The 14,247-nt window shown below is 37.6% G+C and overlaps 1 protein-coding gene across 1 annotated transcript; it reads right to left on the reverse strand.

Annotated features, from left to right (window-relative positions):
* Positions 1-3,604: 3,604 nt before the first annotated feature.
* AGY1 (Albino or Glassy Yellow 1) lies at positions 3,605-10,027 on the reverse strand. The gene is made up of 20 exons (XM_078976483.1): positions 9,426-10,027; positions 9,078-9,150; positions 8,744-8,950; positions 7,810-7,913; positions 7,544-7,723; positions 7,231-7,449; positions 7,046-7,159; positions 6,853-6,966; positions 6,593-6,760; positions 6,298-6,473; positions 6,158-6,224; positions 5,937-6,083; positions 5,754-5,849; positions 5,232-5,300; positions 5,045-5,146; positions 4,715-4,966; positions 4,579-4,646; positions 4,390-4,507; positions 4,059-4,298; positions 3,605-3,981 (listed from the first exon to the last, which is right to left on the reverse strand). Exons 1-20 carry the CDS (start codon positions 9,882-9,884, stop codon positions 3,856-3,858), a joined length of 3,099 nt encoding a protein of 1,032 aa, XP_078832609.1. The 5' UTR covers positions 9,885-10,027; the 3' UTR covers positions 3,605-3,855.
* Positions 10,028-14,247: the final 4,220 nt, after the last annotated feature.

Below are 14,247 nucleotides of genomic sequence, written 5' to 3' on the forward strand. Positions count from 1 at the left end.
TTCCACATGACTGTCTAGAAAAGTCTGTGGTCGTCATCTAAACTCTGCTAGATGACTGAATCAAAAACAACATCGAGGCCTCTCATCTGTTTATCACACAACTATCTACGCATGTTCTGCCCAACATATTGGTAGATAAAAATATATATCTTTATACTTAGTTTAAAACCTGTATAGCATTCTCATTCAATACATATTTCAAACAACAGATGAGACACATACACATAACACGTATTTCATAGAGAATAAATCATATCTATGAGATAGAAGAAAGTGAATATACATTCACACATATAACAACAAAATATACACATAACACGCATTTCGTATAAAATACTTCATAATTATGCGTTAGAAGAAAGTAACCACACACTCACTTGATCAAAAGATGATCGGACAGCACTACGGCTTGTAGAAGTAGTATTCTTCGGTAGATCTGGAAGATCTTCACAAAGACCGGGCTCCTCGCGGGCAGAGCTTCGGCTCGAGAATTGAACTTCTCGGGCTTCGGGACTTCGGGACTTGCTTCTGGGTTCGGGATTAATACCGGGGCTTCGGGATACTTCTGGCACGCAAAACGATGCAAAACGGGAGAGAGAGAAGAGAAAAAGAGCAAAACTCTCGGCTGCCCTCGCAAGCCTTTTATAGAGGCTGAGCCTCGCACGTACGTTGGGCGTACTCAGTTACGCGGGGCGTACGTGACCAAAACGTCACTGCATGCATCATTGAAGCACTTGAGTCCGAGGCGGTGCATGCATCGGGGTACGCTGCCTTACGCTGGGCGTAACCCGGATAAGTCCGGTGACTCCCCTTCGGATAATATCGGGTTTAATAATTAAAATTTTAATTTTAATTATTTAATAAACTTCGAAAATTCATATCTTCTTCATACGAACTCCGTTTTAAACATTCTTTATATCCACGCGTAGGTGAGACTACGCTCTACAACTTTCGTTTAGACTCTGTTGGCTAATTTTGACTTTATTTTTATTATTTATTTTTAGTAGGCCGGGACAGGAAAACTCCGTTATAAATTCATAACTTCTTCATCCGACGTCCGTTTTCGCCTATCTTTTCATCGTTTCACTACAATTAACGAGATCTTCGATTCTTGTTTAGATTGTTTCGGCTAAAAACCGCTCGGTCTCAAATCAAGTATTCGGGCTGCATACTGCTAAGTCGAAACTTCGAAAAATCATAACTTCCTCATACGAAGTCAGATTTGGGCGCTCTTTTTATGCACGCTCTCGGTTTAACGAACTCTACGACTTTCGTTTAGATCACTAAGGCTAAATATCGCTCTAACGTAAATTTCACTTTTTACATCTTTCAGCGTTGCGGGTTCTGTCGCGAAACTTCGACAAGTCATAACTTCTTCATTATAACTCGGATTTCGGCATTCTTTATATCTTCGGAATCCTTGTTTCGACCACTACATCTTTATGCAAAGATATCGGGCTTATCCCACGCTTCAAATTTAACGCTTATTTTATTCTTAATTCATTAAATTATAATAATTAAGAAAATAATACTCAAATATTTAATCATTAATACTCCAAAAAGAGTTACAAGGGTTAACCTAGACTATTACATCATTGATAATGCCTAGCTTGGAAACACATCTATGATTCCCGTTGTGATATTATGTGGTGTTAGTTGCGGTGAAATAGACCCGATATCCGGTTGAAATAGACCGAAGGGGATTGCAAGCACCCATATATGCTTGACAGTATCTGGTTGAAATAAACTGAATAGGAGTGCAAGCACCCATATATGCTTGATAGTATCTGGTTGAAATAAACCGAAGGGCAAGGTAAGCACCCAGCTATGCTTAGGAGTATGTTTGTTTAGTATTTGGTATTTTGGGGGAACCCACTAAGCTTTGTGCTTACAGTTTTCAATTTATGTTTCAGGTACTTCCGGTTTGAAGGGGAAGGGACCGCCTGATCGCATCGCATCACCCTATGTTTTCTGCATTTGAGATTTTGGGATTTGTACTCTGAGAATATGTTACCATGATACGTATTTGACTGATTTGTTATGAGTAATCTATGTTTGAATGAACTTAAAAACAATATATATATATATATATATATATATATATATATATATATATATATTATCTGTATTTTAGGATGTTACACCATTGAGGTGTCCAAGAACACTGAATCCAACGCAATGAGTTTTAAATAGCTCTTGTCATACGTCATAGTGCAATTTGTTTAGATCAAGGATCAGGGGTGCATAAGATTGGGTGGTGGTGGTGATGTTGAAGGGTTTGTTGTTCACCTAGGGTTGAGCGTTGTCAGCCGGGAGATCGTATAAAGGAGAGGTGCGAGAAGAAAGTAGGAGAAGTAGATGAATAATACGACATCAATGCAATGATGGTAGTCGGTTAAGGTTGAGCAAATAAGGCAAATGGATGGATAGCAGAGAAAGAATCCCTGATACCATGTATGTTTTAAATGTTTTCGTATCAGATTTCTCATTGCTTTGGAGCAAGGTTGTCAAGATCATGATCTTACTTATGATTGTTTTATGTTTTGCAAGATTGTGGTTGTAAGATCAGATCGAGATCGAAAGATCCTACCAAAATGAACTCATATTCAAATTTGCTCGAAAGATATTGGGTGTAAAGTATACATTATAACTTAATGTTGATAAAAACATCAATAGTGGAATCAAATTTAACTTCTTAAGCATGAACCATAATTTTTGTTGCTACAAACCGTAAGAAGAAAATATCTTAATTAGAAAAAAATAAAATCGTTTTGATCGTGTACAACTTAAGACATGAGATCATAAAGGGATTGTTATGAGTGCATTCTGCCTAGTTTAACATGAAATAATAAAATAGTGATGTTCTACAAGACTTCTCGCAATGGTCGATTTCAAGTTGAATAGACGATTTTTGAAACTCATGTATATAATAAAACTAAAGAGGTGAGATCGAGATCGTAGTGTGATTAAAATCATTTTCACCTATAGGATTTTAAAATCATAAGATCTTAATATCAAGATCGGGATTTTAATGAACGTAAAATACGTACTAATAGATATGGATGTCTAAAAGTTGAAAGAGCTTTTAAGCATCCAATTCAATTCAAGGTGGAATGGTTGTTTTGTTTTTTTACGGAGGTGTGAAGTTTTGTAAGCTATTTTCTGACTTACAAATAAGTCTATGGACTAAAACAGTTGGCAGTGGTTAAAGTTAAAACGACACTTTTGAGTTTGGTATAGAAAGAATAAAGTTTTGTTGAAAGAATTTAATACATTTTTCCGTATCTAGTTATTTTTCCTCTTTCTTTCCGTTGTATAGATGTTCGGTGTTCCTATCTCATCGGAGAAATAACAAGTCCAGGGTTTTTGCAACTATTGAAGCACCTCTTCTTGTTAAATGATTCCGCACACACTTTTTTGCACAACAGTAGTGGTGGTAGTGTTCCCAAGTATCAAAACAAAAAGCATACAATTTATATCATACCCAGTCACCCGGCAAATGACATGCTTTTCAGACAATATGTATGCTATGCATATGACGGGCTTGGATGGTTTCCACTTTCCTGGTCAGATGCATAGCTTAAAAGCATTTATTACCATCATATAATAATATAATCTTGTGAATTAGTTTCCAAGGAAGTCGATCTGTTTACAAGGAAGGCTACACAATTCTTTTTGTATGATTAATTTATGGAAATAGGAAATGATTATGAAGCAACTTGACAGTAAGTATATGATTCCTCTTCCTTTCCTCTCCTCTCTACAGTCTACAGGCAGGCCAAATTCTTATTATCTTCAGGGTCACAAATATACACAATTATCTGCAGGTGGGGTCCATGCCATTTGGACTGCTACTCAGACGCTGACAGATGAGGCTGATGAAGATGATGATGGTGGTGGGGTCACTGAGCCATTATCCTTATCCTTTATTTTGCTGTTGCTGGTTTTCCCTTGATCCTTGTTCACCATCACCGGTTTAAACTGGGAAAAGAATACAAATATGAAAAAGTCCACACAACAATCATATTAATATATGTTATATTGAGTTGATTCGATACCTGGTATATAGAATATATAACATTTCTTCTTATTTGCGCCATCATCTCAATAAACAGATTGTAGCCTTCCAGCTTGTACTCGATCAAAGGATCTCTTTGTGCATATCCACGTAACCCTACAGCTTGTTGAACAAATTTAAGTGCTTGCAAGTGTTCTTTCCATAGCCTATCTATGTTGCTCAATATCAGAAACCTTTCTGCTTCCTTCATCAACCCTGGAGCTTCTTTCTCCACAATATCCTATGATAATAATAATAATAATAATAATAATAATAATCATTAGGTGGTGCTTCTCTTCTACAATTCACAATTTACATCCATTCTTTCTTACCCTCTTCTGTAAATATGCTTTGCGCCCAGAAACACGAAGATAAATCCTCAAATCTTCATAAGTCGCACACTGGCTTGCCAGTAAATCTGGAGTCAAGTCATTCAAAAGATAGCAATACCTGTACTCACAAAAATCATCTTTAATGGAGTTTTAAGAGAAAATAAGCAACCTCTTTAGACTACAACTTACTGCTGGAGTTTTGCAATAAGCTTTTCAAAATCCCAGTTTTCCTTTGGAGCATCAGAACCAATATTTGCCTACAACAAAGTTTAACAAAAATACAATGGTAAATCATTTTTACCTCTTTTATTAATCATTTGCTTACCTCTAATATGTCATCCATTGTGAGTTCAGAATATTCGATCAATAGAGATTGAAGATCTTCAGACTGTAGAGCTCTCCTTCTCTCCGTATAGACACGGTCTCTTTGGCTGTTGAGAACCTCGTCATACTCAAATAATTGCTTTCTGATATCAAAAAAGTAATTCTCCACTTTTCTTTGAGCTTCGTCCAATGCTTTCGTCAACATTTTTGATTCAATTGGTAAATCCTCAACTCTAAAAGCCCTCATCATACCCTACAACTTGCAACTTTTTAAAACTGATTTCCAAATTAAGCATTAATAATCATATCAAAAGAAAAGAGAAAATTAAACCTGAATTCTATCACCCCCAAAAATGCGAAAGATATTATCTTCCAGACTAAGGAAGAAACGCGAACTTCCAGGATCCCCCTGCCTGCCACTTCTACCACGCAGCTGTATACATTTCATTTGGAAACTAATATATTATTATTTATTATTATTATTATTTAATTGTTAAGTTAAATTATAAAAATTGCACCTGGTTGTCGATTCTCCGTGATTCATGGCGTTCCGTCCCGATGACATGAAGTCCCCCAGCTGCTACAACCTGTGACACAGAAGCACAACATTTTTATTATTCTTGATTTCTTTCATGTCATTTACACTTGACACTTGTTTTTAACAAAGAAGGTCTCAGTTGGAACTTGGAAACAAGAATATATATATATATATATATATATATATATATATATATATATATATATATATGAGAGAGAGAGAGAGAGAGAGAGAGAGAGAGAGAGATCAAGGACAATTTAGGGGCCATTAAGTCATGTATGTGTAAAGTGGCTGTCTAAATCACCACTTTACCCTTACATTCCAAAAAATAAATTTCACAATATTCATCAGAGTTAGGAGGAAAAAAGAAGGGCAAATGTGTAAAGAATCGGTGTCTTAATACATTAAGCCAGGTTTTAATAAAGAAACAACCATGTATAGCTAAGCTAGCTGCCCAGATGAAGTGGTTAACCCATTAAGTCACAAAGAAACAGCCCCTTACCTTCTTCCTTTCTTCCTCGGTGTAAGTCTTATATTCTTTTGCAATTTGTAGGAAAGAATGGCGCAATTTGGCAATTACTTCATCTTGAGCCGGACCCTATAGATACTACCCAACATTAGAGTTGTTTAGGGAATGAACTTGTTACAAAAACAAAGACATCATCTATTGACAGACAGGTGGCACCTTTTCACAAGCATAAGATAGCCGCTCTTCTGCTTCCAACTCAGCTAAAGATCTTCTACCCCATGAACTGACAGCCAAATGTACAGCTTCCTCAACCACCAAGCTATTTTCTTGAGATAGTGAACACGGGAACAAACTTTCACTCACCTAAAAATGCACCCAAAAGTAAGAGAATACATATGTATGGCTAAATACAAACACACACACACACACACACAGACCTTCCATGTCTTCTTTGGGGGAGATTTCTTCACAGAAACAAAAACTCCCTCAGCTGGCTTTACAATGCTGCAACATTTATTAAGTGAAAGCTGTTTAGGGAACTAACTAAAAGCAAAAATAGATTTTGTTGTATTCTTACCTTGGCATGAGCAACTCACGTAGCTTCAACCTAGCCATAAACTCTGCATTACCACCAAGAATTATATCGGTTCCTCGGCCCGCCATATTTGTAGCAATAGTAACTGCACCAAGGCGACCACTTTGTGCCACAATCTCAGCTTCTCTTTCCACATTTTCTGGTTTCGCATTTAGAACCTAAGTTGCTCCAAATATCAAATATAATAATGTGAGTGTATTATTCATTTTATCGTTTATACCTATGTTGTTCTTCTTCTCTTAGAAAAACAAGATAGGAATAGGATTCAATGAATCACCTCATGAGGGATTCCAGCTTCACGGAGTTGTTTGGACAATGTGTCACTCTGTTCAACACTGGTTGTCCCAACAAGCACAGGCCGCCCTGTCTTGTTCATTCTAGAAATTTCTACCACCACCGCCTGCCATTTTCCCGTGGTTGCCCTAAATACCACGTCTGAGTCGTCCTAAACATCACATCACATCACTCCTTTTCAATATTCATTTCATGAAAAAAACAGAAAGAAAACACATGGTGGAATATTTCAAATTAATGAACCTTTCTTATCATAGGCTTGTTTGTGGGCACAATTGTAACTTTGAGCTTGTAAATACTTTCAAACTCTGAACTCTCAGTTGCAGCGGTGCCAGTCATGCCACAAAGTTTTGGGAACTAATAGAAACGTAAAAATCCCATTAGCTTCAACAACTATAACAAGTTGACTTCTAAAGATCACAAAGATGCTTAGAACCTGAAGAAAGAAGTTTTGGTAGCTAATTGAGGCCAGTGTCACCGTCTCATTTTGTATGGGCAAGCTTTCTTTGGCTTCCACCGCCTGGTGAAGCCCATCACTCCAACGCCTCCCCTGTAACACAATAAAATACACCTCATTTACTGCCAACTTGGAAACAAGATATATGGTCTGAAATCCCTTACCTGCATGACTCGACCGCTAAACTCGTCCACTATGAGAACCTCTTTGGCACGTATAATATAGTTCACATCTCTGAGAAAGAGCTCTTTAGCTTTTATTGCATTCAAGACGAATGAGGCCCACTGTTCTCGAGGATCATATAGATCCTTTACTTCTAGAATTTCCTCAGCATCTGCATAACCCTGTTCTGTCAGTAAAACATTTTTCTGCTTCTCATCAACCTGCAAGAAATAGCCAAGTGGCAGATGCACATTAGAAAAGAAAAAAAAAACATGGGATGTATATTTGCAAGCATCTTTCTTTCTGAATCCTGACCGTATAATGTATATCTCGCTCAAAAGCAGCAGCTATTTTAGCAGCTTTGTAGTATTGTTCGCTTGGTTTTTCAGCAGGTCCTGATATAATAAGAGGAGTTCTTGCTTCATCAATTAGAATTGAATCGACCTCATCGATGACACAGTAATTGAAACCTCTTAATACAAGCTCATCAACACTCTGTAGACCAAGAGAAGAAGTTATAAGTGAAAATGAATGGCATAAGAGAATATTATTGAAGACTGTGTATAGCATAAATTACTTTCCATGGCAAGATTGTCTCTTAAGTAATCAAAACCAAGCTCACTATTGGTGACGTATGTGATGTCACACAAGTAATTCTGCCTCCTTTGTTCACTTGTCATGTTTTCTGCCAAATAATTGATTGTCAGGGGGGTACTTTCAACTAAGAAACCTGAGATCTAGAATACACCAGTGCTCATAGCTAATCAAGTACAATTGCATCTATTAGGAAAGGAAAAATGTCAAAAAGAACAAGAAAAAGAAGAGGAAAACTCTGAGTTTTCCAGTTAGACAGAAAGATGAAAATCAGCCAAAAAAATCTTAATAACATCTGTATGCTATTTAAGTAATGACATGTTTTTTGAGTTGTGTGGGCCTGGGTTGTAGCATAGGGCACATCGTTCTTTGAAGTTGCAATAGGATGACATGGGCACCAAGGTAAAAGGGCACTGAGCCTACCCACAAAAGGGAAAAGCCTTCATCAAACTAGGTCATAATGAGTCTATTACTGTAAATATTGGGCAATTTTTGATGTTGTCATGAACCAAGCCCACAAACTCTTAATCCAACTGATACAAAACAACAAAAAGAGCTAAATTGTCAAGCCTTGTATGGTACCGATGATTTTCTAATTAATATGATATGGTCACTCTAAAGTGTTTATGTTGTGCTTGGATATGATACTTCCTTACTCATCTTTTTTACAGTTTGCAACAAACATGACATAAAATGCAAAAATCCTAGTTATCACACCTAATTCTTGTCACCAGAATTTTGAGGTACATGAAGAAAGACTTTGGCTAAGGGTTGATCTTATTTGGATTGAAAGTTAGATAACAAAGTCCTCTTAACTTTGTTATCCATCCACCTTCAACATTATATAATATGCATAGGCATATAAATCAAAAGAAGAAGAAGAAGAAGAAGAAGAAGAAGAAGAAGAAGAAGTATACATACGCTGGATTAGGCCAACCGTGAGTCCAAGAAAACGGGCAACTTGACCGACCCATTCACAGTCCCTCCTTGCAAGGTAATCGTTCACAGTAACAACATGAACTCCTTTACCACTTAAAGCATTTAAATAAGCTGGTAATATGGCCACCAGAGTCTTTCCCTCTCCCGTCCTCATTTCAGCTATTTCTCCTTTATGAAGTACCATGCCACCTACATCACCATAGCATGTTTGTAAATTGTAATGGACATTAAACTTTCATGCTTTTTAAGCAGCCTAGTTTCTCATTTCAGGTTTGATGTTGTAGCCGAATTGAACTCAAAACAATTATTTATTTACCTATCAGTTGAACATCAAAAGGACGAAGACCTAGAACCCTCTTCGAAGCCTCTCTCACTATAGCAAACGCCTCCTGCACGATATTATATATAAATACTTAGAATGATAAGCCACGGAGCACAACACTTCTAACAGCCAAATTAATGATTTAAGAACGTTGCAGAGAAAGAGGAATATAGGTCTTCCAACAAGAGGTGGTTTATGAACCAACAGGACCGGAAAAATAAAGTCAGTTATCTTTTTTTCTTGCATTGTATTATCCTTACGCAAATTTAAAGGGGAAAATGAGTAGAGAACAATACATGGTCTCCAAATCCCAAATGTGATATATAAATGAGATGTGCTTACAGGTAAAATAGAGTCTAAAGATTGGGGAGCTTGGCGAGCTCGTTGCCTCAAGAGAGTGGTCCTATCCCTCAGCTGAGAGTCCGAGAGAGACGTCAGCTCGGATTCAAGAGAGTTGATGAGAGCGACGGTGGCAGAGTATTGCTGCCTGGTGGACTCCCCGGTGTCAGCCCCACTCTTGAAGATTCCGCCCAGTAGACCTCCTAATGACGCCGCCGCCACTGTTATCGTCTTCCGCTCTCTTGGAACGTAAAAATGACAATATCCGTGTGCCGAGTTATTTTTTCCACCCCGGAAAAGGAAGCTACTGCTACTGGTGCATTCCCTTAATAGTAGAAGATGTCGAGTGCAATAACTATTGAGTTGACGATGAAAAGTGGGAAATTTGGAACTGAAAGGTGAAACAGAATAGGAGGATGGGGAGGAAAAGTTATTTGTGGGCGACAGAGATGGGAGCGCCATTCCACTTCCCAAAAATTAATACTACTGTTATATACTTGCTACTGGGTGCCCCATGACTTCGAAGGTAAGAACCCCCTCTCAGTTATGCAAGGAAGAAGATGAGTGGGGAAAATTGGATGAGACTAGCAAAGCAAACTGCTTCGGATAAGGTGTCGATCTTGATATACCGAAATCGGGAAAAAAGTAAATTATACTTTTGGTCCATGTGGTTTACACCCATGTGTAGTTTGAGTCCAGTTTTTTGAAAATTGATATGGGTCGTCTCTATAGTTCCCAAAAGTTGCATGGCTGGTCCTCAGATTGTTACCATCTCATCTAAGGTGCTATTTGTTTTTTAATTGGTAAAATATCTACAAGAACTATATCTGCAAACATCTATAGAAAAAAACATGAATCAAACGTTTAGATTTTGTAAGAAAAAAACTGTTTTCTTTTAAAGTCTACAGGTTGTGGAAAAAAAATAAAATGTATATAAACTTTGTTTTTTGAAACTTAAAAAGATTATTTCAATAATTATAGTTTCATAATACTTAAATTAAAATTATACAACTATCATTATAGTTTTTTTAATTTTTAAAATTTTTATTAATACTTAAAATTCAAAAGATTTGTTTTATAGAATTATGAAACATATTAATTATTGTGGTTTCATGTAACTTATTAAATTATTAGATACTATTAGTTTGAAAACTATTATATTTCTCACATACTATTTTAAATTGAATTATATTTTTTTGTGATATTTGAAGTAATGCTAATTGTAAAAAAAAAAAAAAAAAAAAAAAAAAAAAAAAAAAAACTATATAGTGTAAGAAAGTCATGTGTCCCATATCGGTTCATTGAAAAAAGAAAACAATATTGAGACTTTTATATAACGAAGATATAATTGAATATAAAATTGAAAAGCATAGACCTTTTGATCCTTATAAATTATAATGTAGGGTTGCTTCCTTTTTTTTTTTTAAATTACACGCTAAGATGTTTGAAGAGGTAAGAAGTGGATGGACCAAGTTTGCCTCGAGAAGAGGCCCTCGTACCTTTTTAGGTCTGCAGTCTTCTAAAAAACAAAAGGTTTGCAAGGTTAAATGTATGTGCGCCATCTACGAGACGCAGACAAGAGTGGTATCAAGAAGAGCTTTTGAGAAGAAAAAAAAAACAACACCTAAGATATTCCACTTAAAGGAGAGCATGTGTCCCTCAGATGGTAAAATTGTCTTTTCAACCTCATTTTATACTATTAAACAACTTAATTAAGGCTATGATTTACAGAGCTATGGTTCATCATCTTCTCCAACTTTCTCCTTGCAATCATTTGCCTTGATCTTAAACATTGCAATTAGAAAATTCTCAAGAAAACAAGATGTTCCAACCCACAACGTGGCATATTTGTAGTTCATCAATTTGTGTAAATGTGAATAATGTTTACAATTAATTTAACATATCAATGTTTTAGCTTAGATCTTTGAAAAAGAATGTTTTTTTCTTAAAAAATCATTCTTTTATATAGGGTCTTTCGATTTTTTTCCAATGAGAATCAATCATGGTGTATTTTTTTCCAAAGTTCCAAGAAGAGAAAGTACCTAGATGGAAAGGTAACATATGTGGAGTATGTTAACATTGGCGAGTTCTCTATATGTGAACTCAATGTGAGGGACGTGTACGATTGATGGACAGAAAAAACATGCAGGATTAAGACGACTCGGAGTGGACAACGGTGAGTATCGTTTTTGTGATGTAGATAGCCTTTAATGGTGTTACCACAGGGGAACAACGCTCCCCCCTCCCCCTTCCCCTTCCCGTTATGTGGCCGTTAGTGGTGATGGCAACGAGCTACAACAGGATTTTCCCTTTAATTTATTTCTTTCTTCCTTGTTTTTTCTTCATCTCAACGTCGTTCCTTACATAGAACACCAGCCCCAAAAAAATGGAGATTAAAAAGATTTTCGGTGCTTACCTGGCCTCACCACCCTGTTAACTATACCCATCACCCTAAGTCCCAAGTATTAGCGTAGCATTGTTTCTACATTATTGGTATTTTATATTAACCATATTATAGGGTACCTACATGTAAATACGTAGACTATATATACATATTTGTATTATTCTGGATGATAATAACAAACAGAGCAAACCTTTTATGGTATCAGAGCGATACGTGATTACGATCACATCCAAACCCTAAAATCGTCGATCAAGCCTCCTCCATCACCGCCTCTTCCTCTACTTCTCTGATCACGATCAGCAACAGTCGAAAATCAAGATCCCTTGCAGTATCCATCTCACAACATTGAGACTGCACCATCATCACCGCCTCTTCTGCAGTACTCCCGCCGAAAAACCAAAAAAACCAGAATGACAGGAGAAGCTAGCGATCCTCTTTCTGCCAAAAACTCTACTCTCCATCCCGTTTATACAGTCACGAATATTCAGAATGAGGTACGCATTCTTGATGGTGTTAAAGTCACGTACTCATCTTGGGTCAAATTTTTTAAACTTCATGCAAAGGGCTATAAAGTTTTACAGCACATTGATGGCACCGACCCTCCTACTGCTGCTGACCCCACATACTCTTCTTGGGTCGAGATCGATTCCATTATCTTACAGTGGATCTATGGCACACTATCTGGTGATCTATTGGTTAGAATTCTAGAGAATGACACTACCGCCAGAGATGCCTGGCGTAAAATACGGGAAATTTTTTTGAATAACAAAAGCTCCCATGCGGCTGCCCTCGAGCACGAATTTATCAACCTGTCACTCATTGCGTGTTCATCTATGGATGAATACTGTCAAAAACTAAAGGACTTAGCAGGTCAACTTGAAGATGTTGGGTACCCGGTTTTAGAAGCACGACTGGTCTTACAGTTAGTTCGCGGTCTACCTTCCGAGTATGACACCACAGCCTCCCTAATCAACCATGGCTCCTACTCATGGGATGATGCTAGGGGCATGCTCGATCTTGAAAAACGGCGCCAAGCTGTCCGACAACAACCAAACCAATCCGCCCTTGTTACCCCACAAAACATCACAGTTCCCACACAAAACTCATCTCCGCCGATACCTCAACCCACACCACAAAACCGTACCTATGATCCAAACTTCCAACAATACTGTGGCCGTGGCCGCGGAGGAAATCGAGGTGGGAGGTTCAACAACCATGGGGGAGGAGGTCGATCTCAGTTTCATTACCCTCCACCATGGGCTTGGTGGTAGACTCCGCCATGGGGGGAGGAGGCCGGTCTCAGTTTCCTTACCCAACGCAACCTGTTCCCTGAAGCACTTCTCAACCATTCTCCAACCGACCACAAGCCCCACACTACTCACCTAGTCAACCTGCCGCCAACATTATACAGTCGGGCACTCATGTTTCGCCAATCAGCAATCAATATGATGCACTCAATTTCACTGATATTGGTGCTGCTTTGCAAAATACGCAACTCACACCCCCGGATCCAAACTGGTACATGGATACAGGTGCTTCTAATCATGTGACTTCAAACCCAGGTACATTCTCTACCCCTCTGTCAATATCTCAAAATGATCATATATTTGTTGCTAATGGCAACACGTTGCCCACCCATGGATCTGGTACAATTTTATATAAACTACCCAACAAAACATACCAACTCAAAAATACCCTAGCCCCCGACTTCATCAAAAATCTTATTTTTGTTCGTAAGTTCTCTCATGATAATAGTGTTTCTATTGAATTTGACCCTCATGGTTTTTCTTTGAAGGATTACCCGAGTGGAAAACACCGTTCCCGCCACAACAGTGAAGGTGATCTCTATCCATTCACCGCTCCTGCAGCAAACCCATCAGCTCTCATCACTACGTCTCACATATGGCATAACCGTCTTGGTCATCCCGGCCGCCAAGTCTTAGATTTACTTACCACTCACAAATTTATTTCATGTACTAAAGACCATAACTCTACTATTTGCCATTCTTGTCAGCTTTCAAATAGCAAACGTTTACCGTTTTCCGAATCTTTATCTTGCACTTTTTCTTCATTTGATATTGTTCATTGTGATTTATGGACTTCACCTATTCCAAGCAAAACCGGTTACAAATATTATATGGTTCTTATTGACAACTTCACAAATTATGTATGGGTGTATCCTTTGAAATTCAAATCTGAAACTTTTCCTACTTTCGTTAAATTTCACACATTGATTAAAACTCAATTCAATAAACCTATCAAAAGTTTTCAGTGTGATTTGGGGGTGAATTCGACAATACCGAGTTCAAAACCTTTGTGAATAACCATGGTCTTATATTTCGATTTGCTTGCCCTCAAACCTCGCCCCAAAATAGCAAAGTCGAGCGTATGATTCGGCATCTTAATGATATTATCCAAGCT

This window comes from Lactuca saligna, chromosome 9 (assembly GCF_052625555.1).
Source record: "Lactuca saligna cultivar CGN05327 chromosome 9, ASM5262555v1, whole genome shotgun sequence".
NCBI lineage: Eukaryota > Viridiplantae > Streptophyta > Magnoliopsida > Asterales > Asteraceae > Lactuca > Lactuca saligna.

Coding starts and splice junctions, on each gene's coding strand:
- AGY1 (XM_078976483.1), bottom strand. CDS start 9,884: ATGGCGCTCCCATCTCTGTCGCCCACAAATAACTTTTCCTCCCCATCC. Junction 7,914..8,743: donor CACGGTTGGCCTAATCCAGC/GTATGTATACTT, acceptor ATTATTTGGCAG/AAAACATGACAAGTGAACAA. Junction 7,450..7,543: donor AGCGAGATATACATTATACG/GTCAGGATTCAG, acceptor TATTTCTTGCAG/GTTGATGAGAAGCAGAAAAA.